Genomic DNA, 14,873 nt, shown 5'->3' with positions numbered 1-14,873 from the left:
TTACCATCCACAAAGCAACGGAATGGTAGAACGATGGCACCGTTCCCTGAAGAGCGCACTTCGGACGAGGCTCGAAGAGGCCAGCAAATGGACCAAGACCCTGCTTACGGTCCTGCTAGGACTAAGGTCGGCTCTAAGGAGAACCACCGGGTTAAGCGCAGCAGAGGCAGTGTTGGGACAGCCACTACGTTTGCCCGGATAAATATTCATGCCTTCTCGAACTCAAGAACCCACAGACGCCAGTTTGCAACTGTTACGGCAGGAATGGGCACGAACCATCGGTCCAACGCAAACAAAATGTTTCGTCAGCCCGGACCTGGAAAAGTGCACACATGTATTCTTACGAGAAGAGGTTCACAAGCGGTCACTGACGCCACCTTATTCAGGACCGTACCTAGTGCGGAAACGGGATGACAAAACGGCTACAGTGCAACTACCCGGCAGGGAAGACCGAGTTTCGTTGGACCGCCTCAAGCCAGCCTACCTACTGGAGGAGAGCCAACAGGATGCACCAAAACCTCCGGAGCCTTCCACCGCCAACGATGAAGGAAGCGAGCATCGGTCAACTAGACCATCGAGGACCATCAGGCGGCCAGTGCGATTTGCAACGTAGCTCTTCAATTAGGGCGGAGGCATGTTGGAACCCCAACTTCACTTTGCTACATAATTGAACAGCTACATAATTTTTGTAAATAGGAAAAAAATAATTTTTATATGTATATAAAATAGCCCATTTTAAAAAGTCTTTCTCAAGACTCTGGAATGGCAGTGTGGTTCTTTGGACGGTACAGAGATAGCGACGCAGTCGCGACGCCAGGGCGCGGCACGGTCGACTTCGCTATAAAAAGGGCAGAATCGGCCGTGTCTGCATCAGTCTAAGAAAATTTTTCAACGAGAAAACATCCACAATAGCTACCTTAGCTGGAAGATTGCTGACTGGGCCTTACTCTCAACCTGGATCTCTGTACCGGCCAAAGGACCTCACTGTCCGGACCAGAACAAAAAATCGATCACTTAACCCCTGTATTTTGAAGAAAGAAGAAAGAAGGAAGTGCCGCACACGAGACGCCTTGGTTTACCAGCTACGAAGGCAAGCGAATCACCAGCGCTGCCACAGTGTGAGATACGAGCGAGGACCAGGCCAATTGGTACCGGGGTTTATCGGAGTGCTGGCCACACTGCCGGGGCTCCCAAAGCCGGTTGACTGGTATTAGCGAACGGCCCTTTTCAGGGCCTCTCACATCCCTTTGGCTGTGGCCTTGCGCTGGGATCAAGCCATTCTCGGAGCGGCGCAGTAACTTCAACCAACAGTGTGAACGGTCCTTTTCAGGGCCACCCAACTGTACGGCTTCCCCGCTGGGGAGCGCCATAGGCGAGTCAAGCGCCGACATATTTTTTGTGAACGGTCCTTTTCAGGGCCATCCAGTCACTTGTACCTGCGAGCGGTGAGAAGAAGAGCTTGTATACTGGACTTCATCCCTCGGCCGCATTAGTATACAACAGTAATGAAAATGATTTTTATCACCTATTAACAATAAATTTCGATGATCACTGCACTTTTTTTTAACAATTCTAAGGGGGTATACGCGATTGCACTCGTCTAAACCAAAAATGTTTATTGTAATATTATTAGTTCTTTCAAAAATTGGAATACTTTTTAATTCTGTGGGATATTGTATACATTTGAAATTGTATTTATTTTTTAGCAATATTTTTTCATATCGGTTGGGGACATGAGCATTTTTTTTAACAAATTTAGCTAATATGGTATATATAAAACATTTATCATTGTAATTTTTAACATTGATACAGGCCTTTTTAGCTTGAATGTTTTTTGGTAATGGGATGTAAGAGGAAATTATAAGTGCAGGATATTTACCTATGCGCACCCTTAGGCCATCTACAGATATTAATTTCCAACCGCTTTTAGACATAACTGCTTGCTCCATCTCCCGCTTTAATCTAGAAAATGCCTCGGAGAGATATTCATCCATATCTGTTTCCATATATATAGGCTCATTGGATGTCTTCAACGCTTTACTCATTTCCTCCCCCTGCATATTTTTAAATGTACAGTCCACCCATAGATTAACCTTGATGCTGGAATAAAGTTTTACATGTTTTTTTATAATTCTATGTGCTTTGCTTTTTATATTGTTTAGAAATTGTGATAGGTCCATGCAGCAGGGTGATCTTATAAAATATGAGGCTAAACGTCCTTCAAATGCAGTCTCATAGGGTGCAATATTATCTTCCTTTGGTCTTAAAGCAAGCAGCTCATTTCTCGTGGGCTCTGCAATTCCGTTATGTCTATCAACTGTGGTTTGACAAACTGCTTCATGCATACGCCCATTGTGAATGTCCGATAAAATGCTTTCACATTTACTACATCTGGTAACACAAAATTACAACCAATGTTTTATTTAAAAATAACTATATTACCTTTACAGGCCTTACTAATTACCTATAATTTCCTCGAGCTGTGCATCTGCGTTGGTGTCTTTTCAAATCTTTTTTCAACATGTAATCTTTACCACATATACACTCATATTTACAACGCTCATTATGAGCTAATGCCTGATGAACGCTATATTGCCTTTCACTGGAAAATGTGATCTTACATTTATCACACTGTTAACATTTCAAAAAATATTAGTATTAATAATGTGCTGTTTAAATATATTTATTAGTATGAGAAAAATGTACTTACATTAAATGTGCGTACGCTGTTTAATTGATTCATTATTAATGTAATTGGGGTAGGCTACTTTTTATTTAAATTGTTCCGAAACTTATGATGTGTCCTTCGCTAAATGCTCTTGTAAATAATAGTGTATCTAGTTCATTACAACACCAATCACAGTTTTCGGCGTTTGTTGTTACTGTTAACAATTCTTCACAGTAAGAACAGAGATAAGTATTTAAGTCCTTTGATTTATGCTGAACTGAATGTTTGCTTTTAACCGATGCTATAAGATTAATATTCAAACTATTAGAGCAATCAAGGCATAATAGTCCGAATTTAGAATATATAAATTTAGATTTTACACAAGTGTAATCAGATGCACTATATACACCCATGATATTATATAATATTTACTATAAATAGAAAAATAAAATTTACTAAAGGTTAATTTTAATAATATAAATTTAAATTTTTAAGTTATGTTTAATGAAAATTAAGCATGAACGATTTATTATCAGGGTGAATTCCTTTATATACAAGATTATATGATAAAGGTTGATAAGTTTGAATCATTATATCGGTTATTTTAGACGCAAACTGTTTGGGCAAGTAACATTTAATTTGCTTCTTATTATCACTGTCTTCAAGAAGAACGTTAACGGCTAATCCATGCTGTGTGTTACCCTTATTAATTTCGATGATTCTATAACTTTTATTTATTGTTAGATCTCTTATAGATTTCACAACAAAATCTGATTTACAGCTGTTTAACGCAGTTAATAAATCTGTCATCTAAAACAACATTTCGCTACTATTAAATTAGCACATTTTCATTTAAATTAAATATTCTATATATAATAGTAAATAAATTGTCTTACCATTTATGCAGAGAGTTCAAATAGTTGAATATGCACTGGCTTAATGTGATTTCTTGCAGTATATTTATAGTAAGTTAGTGCCCTTATTACATCTTATGAAAGCAAGGTTACAACTGCATTTTACTTTCTAATGTATGATGCAACAACCGTTGTACTATGTAAAATTGCACCTCGGAAACCTTCAACATTTAAAACCTGTCTAATGCAGATTTAATAAAACTTGTTTCACACACACACACACACGCGTAAAACACATAGACTTACGTAAAAACAACAACAATCTTATAGCCAAGATTTCTACCAGTTATATTAACAAGGTCCAGTTAGTGTAGTGGTTAGCGTGCGCAATTCATACGCTGAGGGTTGCCGGATCAAATCCTGGCCAGAAATTTATTAAATTTTATTTTTCTAATATTTAATTTCCCCTCTCTACCAGGCCTAGTGATCCTGGGGGGAGGGGGTGAAAGGCAAAATTAAAATTTAATAATCCCCTCACCACCCCTCTCTAAGTTGCCAGGATGGCGGCCATGTTGCGCAGAAACTGGGGCCAGGATCCTACTTTTCTCCCTACTGTGGTGCAAACTATCAAAAAGACATTTTCCTTTATACGGGTGATGATGCTGTTGAACAATTTATGGAATATCTACATTCCGTTGTTAAGGAAGTGGCAGCCCTTTATAATGTGATCATCCTCATGAACGAGCTTACCAGCCAACAACAAGAGGATTATGCTAATGCCTCACATTGTGTTATTTGTGACCAGCTGTTTACTCCTTTGGAGAAAAAAGTTCGCCATCATGACCACCTTACAGGGGAATTTGTGTGTGCTGCACACAATAGCTGCAATTTGAACGTGAAATTGCCCAACTTCCTGCCAGTCTACATGCATAACCTTAGCGGATATGATGCCCATCTTATCCTTGGGCGTTGATCCTGGTGATGTGTGGGTAATACCAAATTCCGAGTAGAAGTATATAAGTTTCTCCAAAAAGTTTTCCGATTGTCCATCCATTTGGCTTCGCTTTTTGGACACATACAGGTTTCTACCGGGCAGCCTAGAACGACTCATAAATAACGACTGAATACCCACAAATGGAGAAACAATTTCCCAACAATGACCAACGGGCTTTACTACTTAGAAAGGGTGTTTTTCCATACACTTATCTCTCTAGCATGGACAAACTGATTGAACAGGCCTTACCATCTAAACACTACTTTTATAACGACTTAACTGACGAACCCATATCTGATAGTGATAACCATCACGCACAGTACGTCTGGTCCACATTCAACGTAAACACACTTCAGGAATACATAGAATTATATCTGACAACAGACGTAATTCTCCTGAGCGACATATTTGAACAGTTCCGTAAAGTCTGTGAGTCCATCTATTTTATTGATCCAAGTTGGTATTTTGCAACACCTGGTCTGGCATTTGATGCCTGCCTAAAGTGCACCAAGATCAAGTTGGATCTTATCACGGACTATGACTAACTACTTATGATAGAATCCGGGGTTAGAGGCGGCATCACTTCCTGCGTTACAAGATACGCTAAAGCCAATAACCCCTACCTACCCGACTACGACGCCACCCAACCAACAAACTACATTCTCTACATAGACATTAACAATCTCTACGGTTTCGCAATGTCGGAATATCTCCCTTTCGGCGGCTTTGAATGGGTAGTGGGGGGAAATGTTGACATAACCACCATTCCGGATGACAGCGATATTGGCTATATCCTAGAGGTTGACCTACACATACCTACGCACTTACATGACCATTTTGCCCAATTTCCACCACTACCACATCATCACAACAAAAAACTCTTCACCACACTGGACGACAAACACCATTACGTGATACATTACAAGAACCTTAAACAAGCTCTATCCATGGGGGTTGAACTTAAACATTTACATAGAGTGTTAAAATTTAATCAATCCCCATGGTTGAAACCCTACATTGAACTCATTACCAACCTTAGAAAGGCGGCAAGAAATGATTTTGAAAAGGATTTCTATAAGTTGATGAACAACTCTGTTTTTGGTAAATGTATTGAAAACAAGAGAAAGCGTTTATCCATTAAGATTGTTACGTCTGAAAAAGCATTGCTCAAGCTGTCCAAACGGCCCAACTTTAAGGATGGAACAATCTTTAATGAGAACGTTGTTGCAGTTCATCTGCATAAAGAGTCAATTTATTTCGACCGTCCCATTTATGTAGGGTTTTCCATCTTAGAGCTATCCAAACATTACATGTATCATTTTCACTATCAGATAATGTTAAAATACTATACACCACAGACGTTAACCCTACACTATTCCGACACTGACTCCTATCTCTATAAAATCGAAACCAAGGACGTTTATGACGACATGTTAGTATTGAAAGACCACTTTGACACTTCCAACTACCCAACTACACATAAATGTTTTACGACACATAATAAGAAGGTGTTGGGTAAATTCTTCGATGAGACTGGCGGAGATCCCATTGAAGAGTTGGTTGCATTAAGGCCGAAAATGTATAGCCTTAGAATATTTAAACGAGGAATTGTGAAAAAGGCTAAAGGAATCAAAAGGAGTGCCGTTAATAAGATCACTTTCGCCGACTATCTATCCATTTTACACAATAAAGATTCTCTTTTACATTCCTCATTTAAATCTATACAATCCAAAAAACACCAACTGTTCACAATGCAATGCAATAAAAAGAGTTTATTCTCGCTTGATGATAAACGTTTTATTTTAGATGATTGCATAAATACCCTACCTTTTGGACACTATCGGCTAGACACGGCATCATCATCATCATCAACATGTACGCAGTAGCTAATCTTTGTTTAAACTATGAACGTGATGAGAGGAATTTCCATCCGATGACCTTGTTAGATATAAATATGATTGTTATATGCAGGAATGTTATAGAACTGATTTAATTACATTCCCACTCTTTAGTGTACAACACCTTCGTTCTCAAGGCTCAGTTGTCTCCGAGCGTTCATTGTGTTAATAATAATAATGGAGGAATGGTCTCTTGTTAAATCACTCCCTTTCTTTCAACAATTTCAACAAGATTTCTCCAAACTTACTTTTACAAACAGAAATGAAAACTCGCTTCAATTCATGCTTTTATACATGAAACTAATGGAATTGGAAACATTATCTCAAACATATGTGACAAAATGTGATTATAAAGACTATCACTATAAAAATTGTTGTTGGTCAAATCCGAAATGTGAAGATGGCCCGGATACTTGCACATGTTGTAATATCTCTAGTTTATGTTATTATATAATCACCAAACTAGATGAAATCTACAAATGTAATTACATTAAAGTATATTTATCAAAAACTGTAAATAATTTTAGTAATACCTAAGTCATATATTGTAACTATTAATAAACATCAATTTATAATTAAAACTTTTTTTTTATTTAACCCCCGCGAATGATTAATTATGTGGTAAGTATTATGTTTTATGTATGGAAGATGGAAAAAAAAACACATCCTTATAAATTTTATGTATTGTAAGTATGGAGACATCTTGGGGGTTAAAAAAACATGATTACATAAAGTTTTTTAAGTATGGAGGCATCCTGATGGGATACATAGATTACATGTTTTATGTATTATAAGTAGAGATGGGTCCTAATCTCGTTATTTATCAGACACCTGTGACGTAGGATATGAGCACCCTGTTAGGAGATGGGTCCAGGTCTCGTTATTTATCAGGCACCTGTGACGTAGGATATGAGCACCCCTGTGTGACGTAGGAGATGGGTAAGTCTCGTTATTTATCAGAGACCTGTTACGTAGGATATGTGCACCCTGTTAGGAGATAAGTCCTATACCCCCCGTCCAGATCGACGACCCTGAGGGGGTGGGTGTGGGCGTGGCTTATACAGCCGTCCAGATCGATGACCTGCTCAAAAAAATGACACACAACCGGCGAAATCATACTACTAGCAAGAAACGCGCTTGTCACAAGATGTGCAGTACAAAATGTCTCCATCACTTCGAAAAAGTTCTGCTGGAAACTCGCGAAGATATTTAGCAACCAGTTGTTTGTTTGGGGCCGATGTTCGTGGCATTTCACCCAAAAAAGAATACACTAAGTGACCGAACGAAATGAATTGGACACTTCAACGAACGAGCTGAAAGAACAAACAACGTCAGACAACTTCAAAGAACTAACAAGTGCCCGTCACTGTTTAGCAGCATTCTGTGTAAATTACAATAACCATTGTAATGCCCTACAGTCTGTGGCTCACAGTTCCTGTCAACCACCTCCCAATTATGAAAATATGCCCAAAATGAAAACTATGTTGAAATATGTACATATTTTGATTAAATATGTAGAAATATTTATTTATTTTAATCAAATATGTATAAATATGCGATAACATCCAAATATGTGGAAATATGTGAAATAAAAGTAGACTCAAACGGCTTAAAAAGTGTCAGTATGAATACTTCTAGTTGAAAAACATCTGTAAATTGTCTAGAAAAAACATACGAATCGGTTCCCTAGTAATAACAGTCCACTATAAATTTTACCTATTGTGTTTTCAAAGGAAATTCCTCTATAGTTTTCTGGGAGATTAACATCCCCTTTCTTGTGCAATGGAAAAATTATAGACTGCTTGAAACAATTTGGGGCATTTCCGGTTTCATATATACTATTATACATTTTTAAAATATAAAGCAAAAATTTATCCGGAGAATTTTTATAGAATTCATAAGGGACCCGTTCAATTCCAGGAGCCATATTGTTTTTTGATTTACCTAAAACAAGTCTTAATTCTTCTAATGTGAATTGCTTATCTAAATAATCATCAAACACTAACGGTTCAGCATACGCGTACCTGTGGGCTTGCAGTGGCGGGTTAAACAAAGTCTCAAAATGATTCACCCAATTGTTTACATCGATGTTACTTCCAAAAACAAATACGGATTTTTTTAAAATTTCGCACCAGCTCCCAGAACAATTTAGAGTCTTTTATGTTTTTCAACTGAGAAGTAATGTTAAGAAAGCAAGATAACCTTTTATTTTTATAGATAAGTTTGTATTCACTATTACATTTTATGTATGCTTCTCTGTCTTCCTTTAAATTAGTCTTTCTAAATTTTTTTAATAGACTAAAAGACTTTTTGCAAGCACGAACACAATCAGAGTCAAACCATTTTTGTTTTTTATCGCGCTTAAAATTATTAAAATGAGGTTTATTAGCTACATCAATTTTAATTTGTATTACATACTCTATTTGTCTTTCTATGGGCAATTCTAAATTCCAAATTGTTTCAATTTTGTTTTCAAGGTTATTTTTGATATTTTCCTTTATTCTGAAAATCCCACAATAATTTAGGTGAAAGTGGCAAAGTAGAATTTACTGGAACAATAATTTTTTCTCGCAAAGTAACAACTATTGGCATATGATCAGAAAAAATGCAGTTCCCGACTTTAAATTCCTCAATGAAAGGCAATAATTCAAAAGAAATGGCACAGAGATCAATCACTGAACTGCCTCTAGCTCCTATAAAAGTATGCTCACCTTGCTGGTTACCTTTTACTCTTCCATTCATAATAATAAAATAAAAATTACAGAAAAATTCCTCTCTTTCATTACTATTAACAGTCAAATCTTTAGAACTTCTTTTCCTATTGATCACAAATTTTTGTTCTAAATACAGTCCACTTGGAAGTATTTGCAGTTCCCCAACCCTACTGTTAAAATCCCCAATTAACATAAATTTTAAATTAGACCTTTCTTCTATAAAATTATGAAGTTTAGAAAAATCTTCTGCCCAGTGATTACAATTTAAATAAATAGGAAGTACATACATTACTGTTTTTCCAAGAGATATTTTTATTAAACTTTGGCCAGAGAGATTTATTTATAAAGCAAATTTTTTTTAAATTATTTTTATTCAATTTAATTCCATAAAGACAGCCCCCACTAGCTCGCCCAAACTTAGCTTGCCTTTGAGCTGGTATCCTGTGCAAAATATAATCACAAAAAATATTGTTAAATTTTCCAAAATCATCTTCCACATAAGTCTCAAATAATAAAAATACATCAAATAGTTTAATGTAATTAAACAAAATTACGATCATATATTTTATTTGCTAAACTCGCAATATTATATGGAACTATGCTTAATTGGCCACATTTGTATGCAAAGTTATTATTTTTTTTTTAGATTTACTTGGAACCAAAGTATTTACCTTCAGACAAGAGTCGCTTACCACTGCTGATCCTTCCGCTCGCTCTAATTGCTAGACGTTCTGTTCCGCTTTCCTTTTCTTAAACTGCTTAGGTGCCTTCCCTTCGCCATGGAGCCACTTCAATATTGTCACTTTATCACCTTTCCTATGAATTCTCGCCAGCTTAGCAGCGCCCTCTCTTTCGGAGTCATCTGCTTCAGACGTAGTGCCTGTTCCAGTTGAAAGGATTTCTTCTTCTTCTAAATCCTGCAGCTGTTTTAACGTGTATAAGTCTCCATTAATTAGAAGCTTATCATATCGCAGTGAGGTGGTACATTGTTGGGCTTGCGCTCCCTTCATATAACTTATGAACTGTTTTCTCGTCTGCCTTATTTCATAAGAACAGTCTTGAGACAATCCAAAGTTACTTCCTTTCAAATTTTTCGCTGAATTTAAGACCTCTAGCAATTTACGGTGAGCAATGAATTTTATTAAAATAGGCCTGTTAGAATTACTCCCAAGTCTCACAATTCGATCAATTTCACTTAAATTTACCTCCACTTTAATAGCATTTTTTAATATATCCAAAACATTTGTTTCCAAAATTTGCATATCTTCATTTTCAGCTATTGGAACGTTATACAATATTAAATTTTTTTCACGTTTTATCTTCTGGTAATCGTTTATGTCGAGTTTTAGTCGTTTTATTTTGTTAGACATAGTAGAACAGTTCATTTCGATCGTTACTATTTTCTTCACAAACAACTCCAACCGTGATTGATACTGATTTATTTTACTTTCTAAACCCTTTACGTCATTTTTCATATCATTTCTCATTTCTTCTAATTTATCAAACAGCAATTTAACAGTTTTGTCATCCATTATTATTATTATTATTATTATTATTATTTTTAATTTTTATTCCTTTATTCTTATTTTTTTCCTCCTTTATTTTTATTTTTTTATTCTTTTATTTATTTATTTTTTTTATTATTATTTATTTATTTATTTAATTTTTTTATACGTTTAAAAAAAAAAATTAACTTTGCTGCAGACTGAGAAATTCAGTATATTCTTTTTAATACATTTTAATAAAATAAATTAAACTTATTCTTCATGGAGTGAGTCTAGTTCAGGAACACTCACAAAGTGAGCAAGTGAGCGGGGCTGAAAGATATACACTGCAATCCCCACTTATTGAACAACTGTAGTTGTAGATAAATAAGATTCGGGTCCATTAACCTGGCGGCACTTTGGTTGAATTTTGGGACGAAACTTTTGCGCTGAGCTCGAAACACATTGCGCTCTTATGCGCCACCAAGAAAAAATCTAAATTCGCAAAGGAAAAGCCACAATAAGCAATTAAAGTTTTTTCCCGCCAAAAAAAATTTGACCAGATTTGATTGCAACTAACATCATTATGTTCAGTACTCTTTGCGCTCCATTGCGCCACTTTAAAAAATTCTGTAACTTTAATAATTACGGAGATATGGCCATTCAAAAGCTCAAAGGAATTTGCCGCAAACCTTGAATTTCGACCCGGGACTTGGTATACAAGTAGAGGAGAGCTAGCGCCAGCTAGAACCACAAAAAAAATCTAAAAAAATATGCACACATTCAGAAATATAAGGAATTAAAGTGCTAAAAAAAGCATTAACTTGGCGGCACTTTGGTGGAATTTTGGGGAAAAAATTATTGCACCCTGTTCGGAACCCTTTGCGCTCCTATGCGCCACCAATGAAAAAGCTAGCGCCACTAAGGAAAAGCCTCAATTTTCCAGTTAAAGTTACGCGCGAAATTTAAATTCAAAAAAAATGGTACCTATTTGCGGGCGAATTGGTGCGTTTTGTCCCGAAATACGTAGCACTAAAATTAGAAAAGCTAGCCCCACACAGAAATTGCCAAAAATTAGCATATTTCTAAAGTAATTTACAAATTACTTAACAGATTTTCCCGCCAACTTACCATTAACTTGGTGGCACTTTAATGGAATTTAGGGGAAAAAATTATTGCACCCTGCTCAGAACACTTTGCGCTCCTATGCGCCACCAATAAAAAAGCTAGCGCCACTAAGGAAAAGCCTCAATTTTCCATTTAAAGTTACGCGCGAAATTTAAATTCAAATATAAATGGGTCCTATTTGCGGGCAAATTGGTGCGGTTTTTTCCAAAATACCTAGCACTAGTAATAGAAAAGCTAACCCCACACAGAAATTGCCAAAACTTAGCATTTTTCTAAAGTAATTTACAAATTACTTAACAGATTTTCCCGCCAACTTACCATTAACTTGGCGGCACATTGGTGGAGTCTTAGGGAAAAAATTATTGCGCCAAGCTCGAAACACATAGCAATGCCAATAAAAAGCCAGGTACACACCAGAAATGGTAAAAATTCGCCAATTATACCCCAAATATGACATTAACCGGAAGTGCCACAAATTGAATTGAAACTCATACCATTTTGTTCAGGTTAGCTAGCGCCAACATGCGCCACAAAGAGAAATATTGAATTTACACTAATTGCTGAGATATTGATAATAAAAGATGCACAGACAGACGTGACCCTTAACTTCACGACACATTAATGTAGTTTTGGGGAAAAAATTATTGCGCCAAGCTCGAAACACTTGCAAAGCCAATAAAAAACCAGCAAAACACCGGAAATGGTAAAAATTCGCCAATTATACGCCAAATATAACTTTAACCGGAAGTGCTCTAAATTGAATTGAAACTCATTCCCTTTTGTTCAGGTTAGCTAGCGTCAACATGCGCCACAAAGAGAAATATTAAATTTACACTAATTGCTGAGATATTGATAATAAAAGATGCACAGACAGACGTGACCATTCACTTGACGGCACATTAATGGTGTTTTGGGGAAAAAATTATTGCGCCAAGCTCGAAACACTTTGTAATGCCAATAAAAAGCCAGTAACACACCGGAAATGGTAAAAATTCGCCAAATAAAACTTTAACCGGAAGTGCCATAAATTGAATTGAAACTCATTCCATTTTGTTCAGGTTAGCTAGCGTCAACATGCGCCACAAAGAGAAATATTAAGTTTACACTAATTGCTGAGATATTGATAATAAAAGATGCACAGACAGACCTGACCATTCACTTGACGGCACATTAATGGTGTTTTGGGGAAAAAATTATTGCGCCAAGCTCGAAACACTTTGTAATGCCAATAAAAAGCCAGTAACACACCGGAAATGGTAAAAATTCGCCAAATATAACTTTAACCGGAAGTGCCATTAATTGAATTGAAACTCATTCCATTTTGTTCAAGTTAGCTAGCGCCAAAATGCGCCACAAAGAGAAATATTGAATTTACACTAATAGCAGAGATATTGATAATTAAAGATGCACTGACTGACATGACCATTAACTTGGCGGCACTTTGGTGGAATTTTGGGGAAAAAATTATTGCACCCTGCTCAGAACACTTTGCGCTCCTATGCGCCACCAATAAAAAAGCTAGCGCCACTAGGAAAAGCCTCAATTTTCCATTTAAAGTTACGCGCGAAATTTAAATTCAAATATAAATGGGTCCTATTTGCGGGCAAATTGGTGCGGTTTTTTCCAAAATACCTAGCACTAGTAATAGAAAAGCTAACCCCACACAGAAATTGCCAAAACTTAGCATTTTTCTAAAGTAATTTACAAATTACTTAACAGATTTTCCCGCCAACTTACCATTAACTTGGCGGCACATTGGTGGAGCCTTAGGGAAAAAATTATTGCGCCAAGCTCGAAACACATAACAATGCCAATAAAAAGCCAGGTACACACCAGAAATGGTAAAAATTCGCCAATTATACCCCAAATATGACATTAACCGGAAGTGCCACAAATTGAATTGAAACTCATACCATTTTGTTCAGGTTAGCTAGCGCCAACATGCGCCACAAAGAGAAATATTGAATTTACACTAATTGCTGAGATATTGATAATAAAAGATGCACAGACAGACGTGACCCTTAACTTCACGACACATTAATGGAGTTTTGGGGAAAAAATTATTGCGCTAAGCTCGAAACACTTGCAAAGCCAATAAAAAACCAGCAAAAAACCGGAAATGGTAAAAATTCGCCAATTATACGCCAAATATAACTTTAACCGGAAGTGCTCTAAATTGAATTGAAACTCATTCCATTTTGTTCAGGTTAGCTAGCGTCAACATGCGCCACAAAGAGAAATATTAAATTTACACTAATTGCTGAGATATTGATAATAAAAGATGCACAGACAGACGTGACCATTCACTTGACGGCACATTAATGGTGTTTTGGGGAAAAAATTATTGCGCCAAGCTCGAAACACTTTGTAATGCCAATAAAAAGCCAGTAACACACCGGAAATGGTAAAAATTCGCCAAATAAAACTTTAACCGGAAGTGCCATAAATTGAATTGAAACTCATTCCATTTTGTTCAAGTTAGCTAGCGCCAAAATGCGCCACAAAGAGAAATATTGAATTTACACTAATAGCTGAGATATTGATAATTAAAGATGCACTGACTGACATGACCATTAACTTGGTGGCACTTTGGTGGAATTTTTTAAAAAAAATTTTTGTACCCTGCTCAGAACACTTTGCGCTCCTATGCGCCACCAATAAAAAAGCTAGCGCCACTAAGGAAAAGCCTCAATTTTCCATTTAAAGTTACGCGCGAAATTTCAATTCAAATATAAATGGGTCCGATTTGCGGGCAAATTGGTGCGGTTTTTTCCAAAATACCTAGCACTAGTAATAGAAAAGCTAGCCCCACACAGAAATTGCCAAAAATTAGCATATTTCTAAAGTAATTTACAAATTACTTAACAGATTTTCCCGCAAACTTACCATTAACTTGGCGGCACTTTGGTGGAATTTTGGGGAAAAAAGTATTGCACCCTGCTCAGAACACTTTGCGCTCCTATGCGCCACCAATAAAAAAGCTAGCGCCACTAAGGAAAAGCCTCAATTTTCCATTTAAAGTTACGCGCGAAATTTAAATTCAAATATAAATGGGTCCTATTTGCGGGCAAATTGGTGCGGTTTTTTCAAAAATACCTAGCACTAGTAATAGAAAAGCTAACCCCACACAGAA

General features: G+C 36.5%; 1 protein-coding gene across 1 annotated transcript; it reads right to left on the bottom strand.

The window, feature by feature from the left end:
- Positions 1-1,521: 1,521 nt before the first annotated feature.
- On the bottom strand, positions 1,522-2,856 carry LOC141459991 (uncharacterized). The gene is made up of 4 exons (XM_074139589.1): positions 2,711-2,856; positions 2,465-2,631; positions 1,597-2,391; positions 1,522-1,525 (listed from the first exon to the last, which is right to left on the bottom strand). Exons 1-4 carry the CDS (start codon positions 2,741-2,743, stop codon positions 1,522-1,524), a joined length of 999 nt encoding a protein of 332 aa, XP_073995690.1. The 5' UTR covers positions 2,744-2,856.
- Positions 2,857-14,873: the final 12,017 nt, after the last annotated feature.

Source organism: Rhodnius prolixus, unplaced genomic scaffold (assembly GCF_049639745.1).
Source record: "Rhodnius prolixus isolate KJV_2025 unplaced genomic scaffold, Rpr scaffold_41, whole genome shotgun sequence".
Lineage (NCBI taxonomy): Eukaryota > Metazoa > Arthropoda > Insecta > Hemiptera > Reduviidae > Rhodnius > Rhodnius prolixus.
The sequence above is the reverse complement of the archived record's forward strand: the minus strand, read 5'-3'. Positions and strand labels throughout refer to the sequence as shown.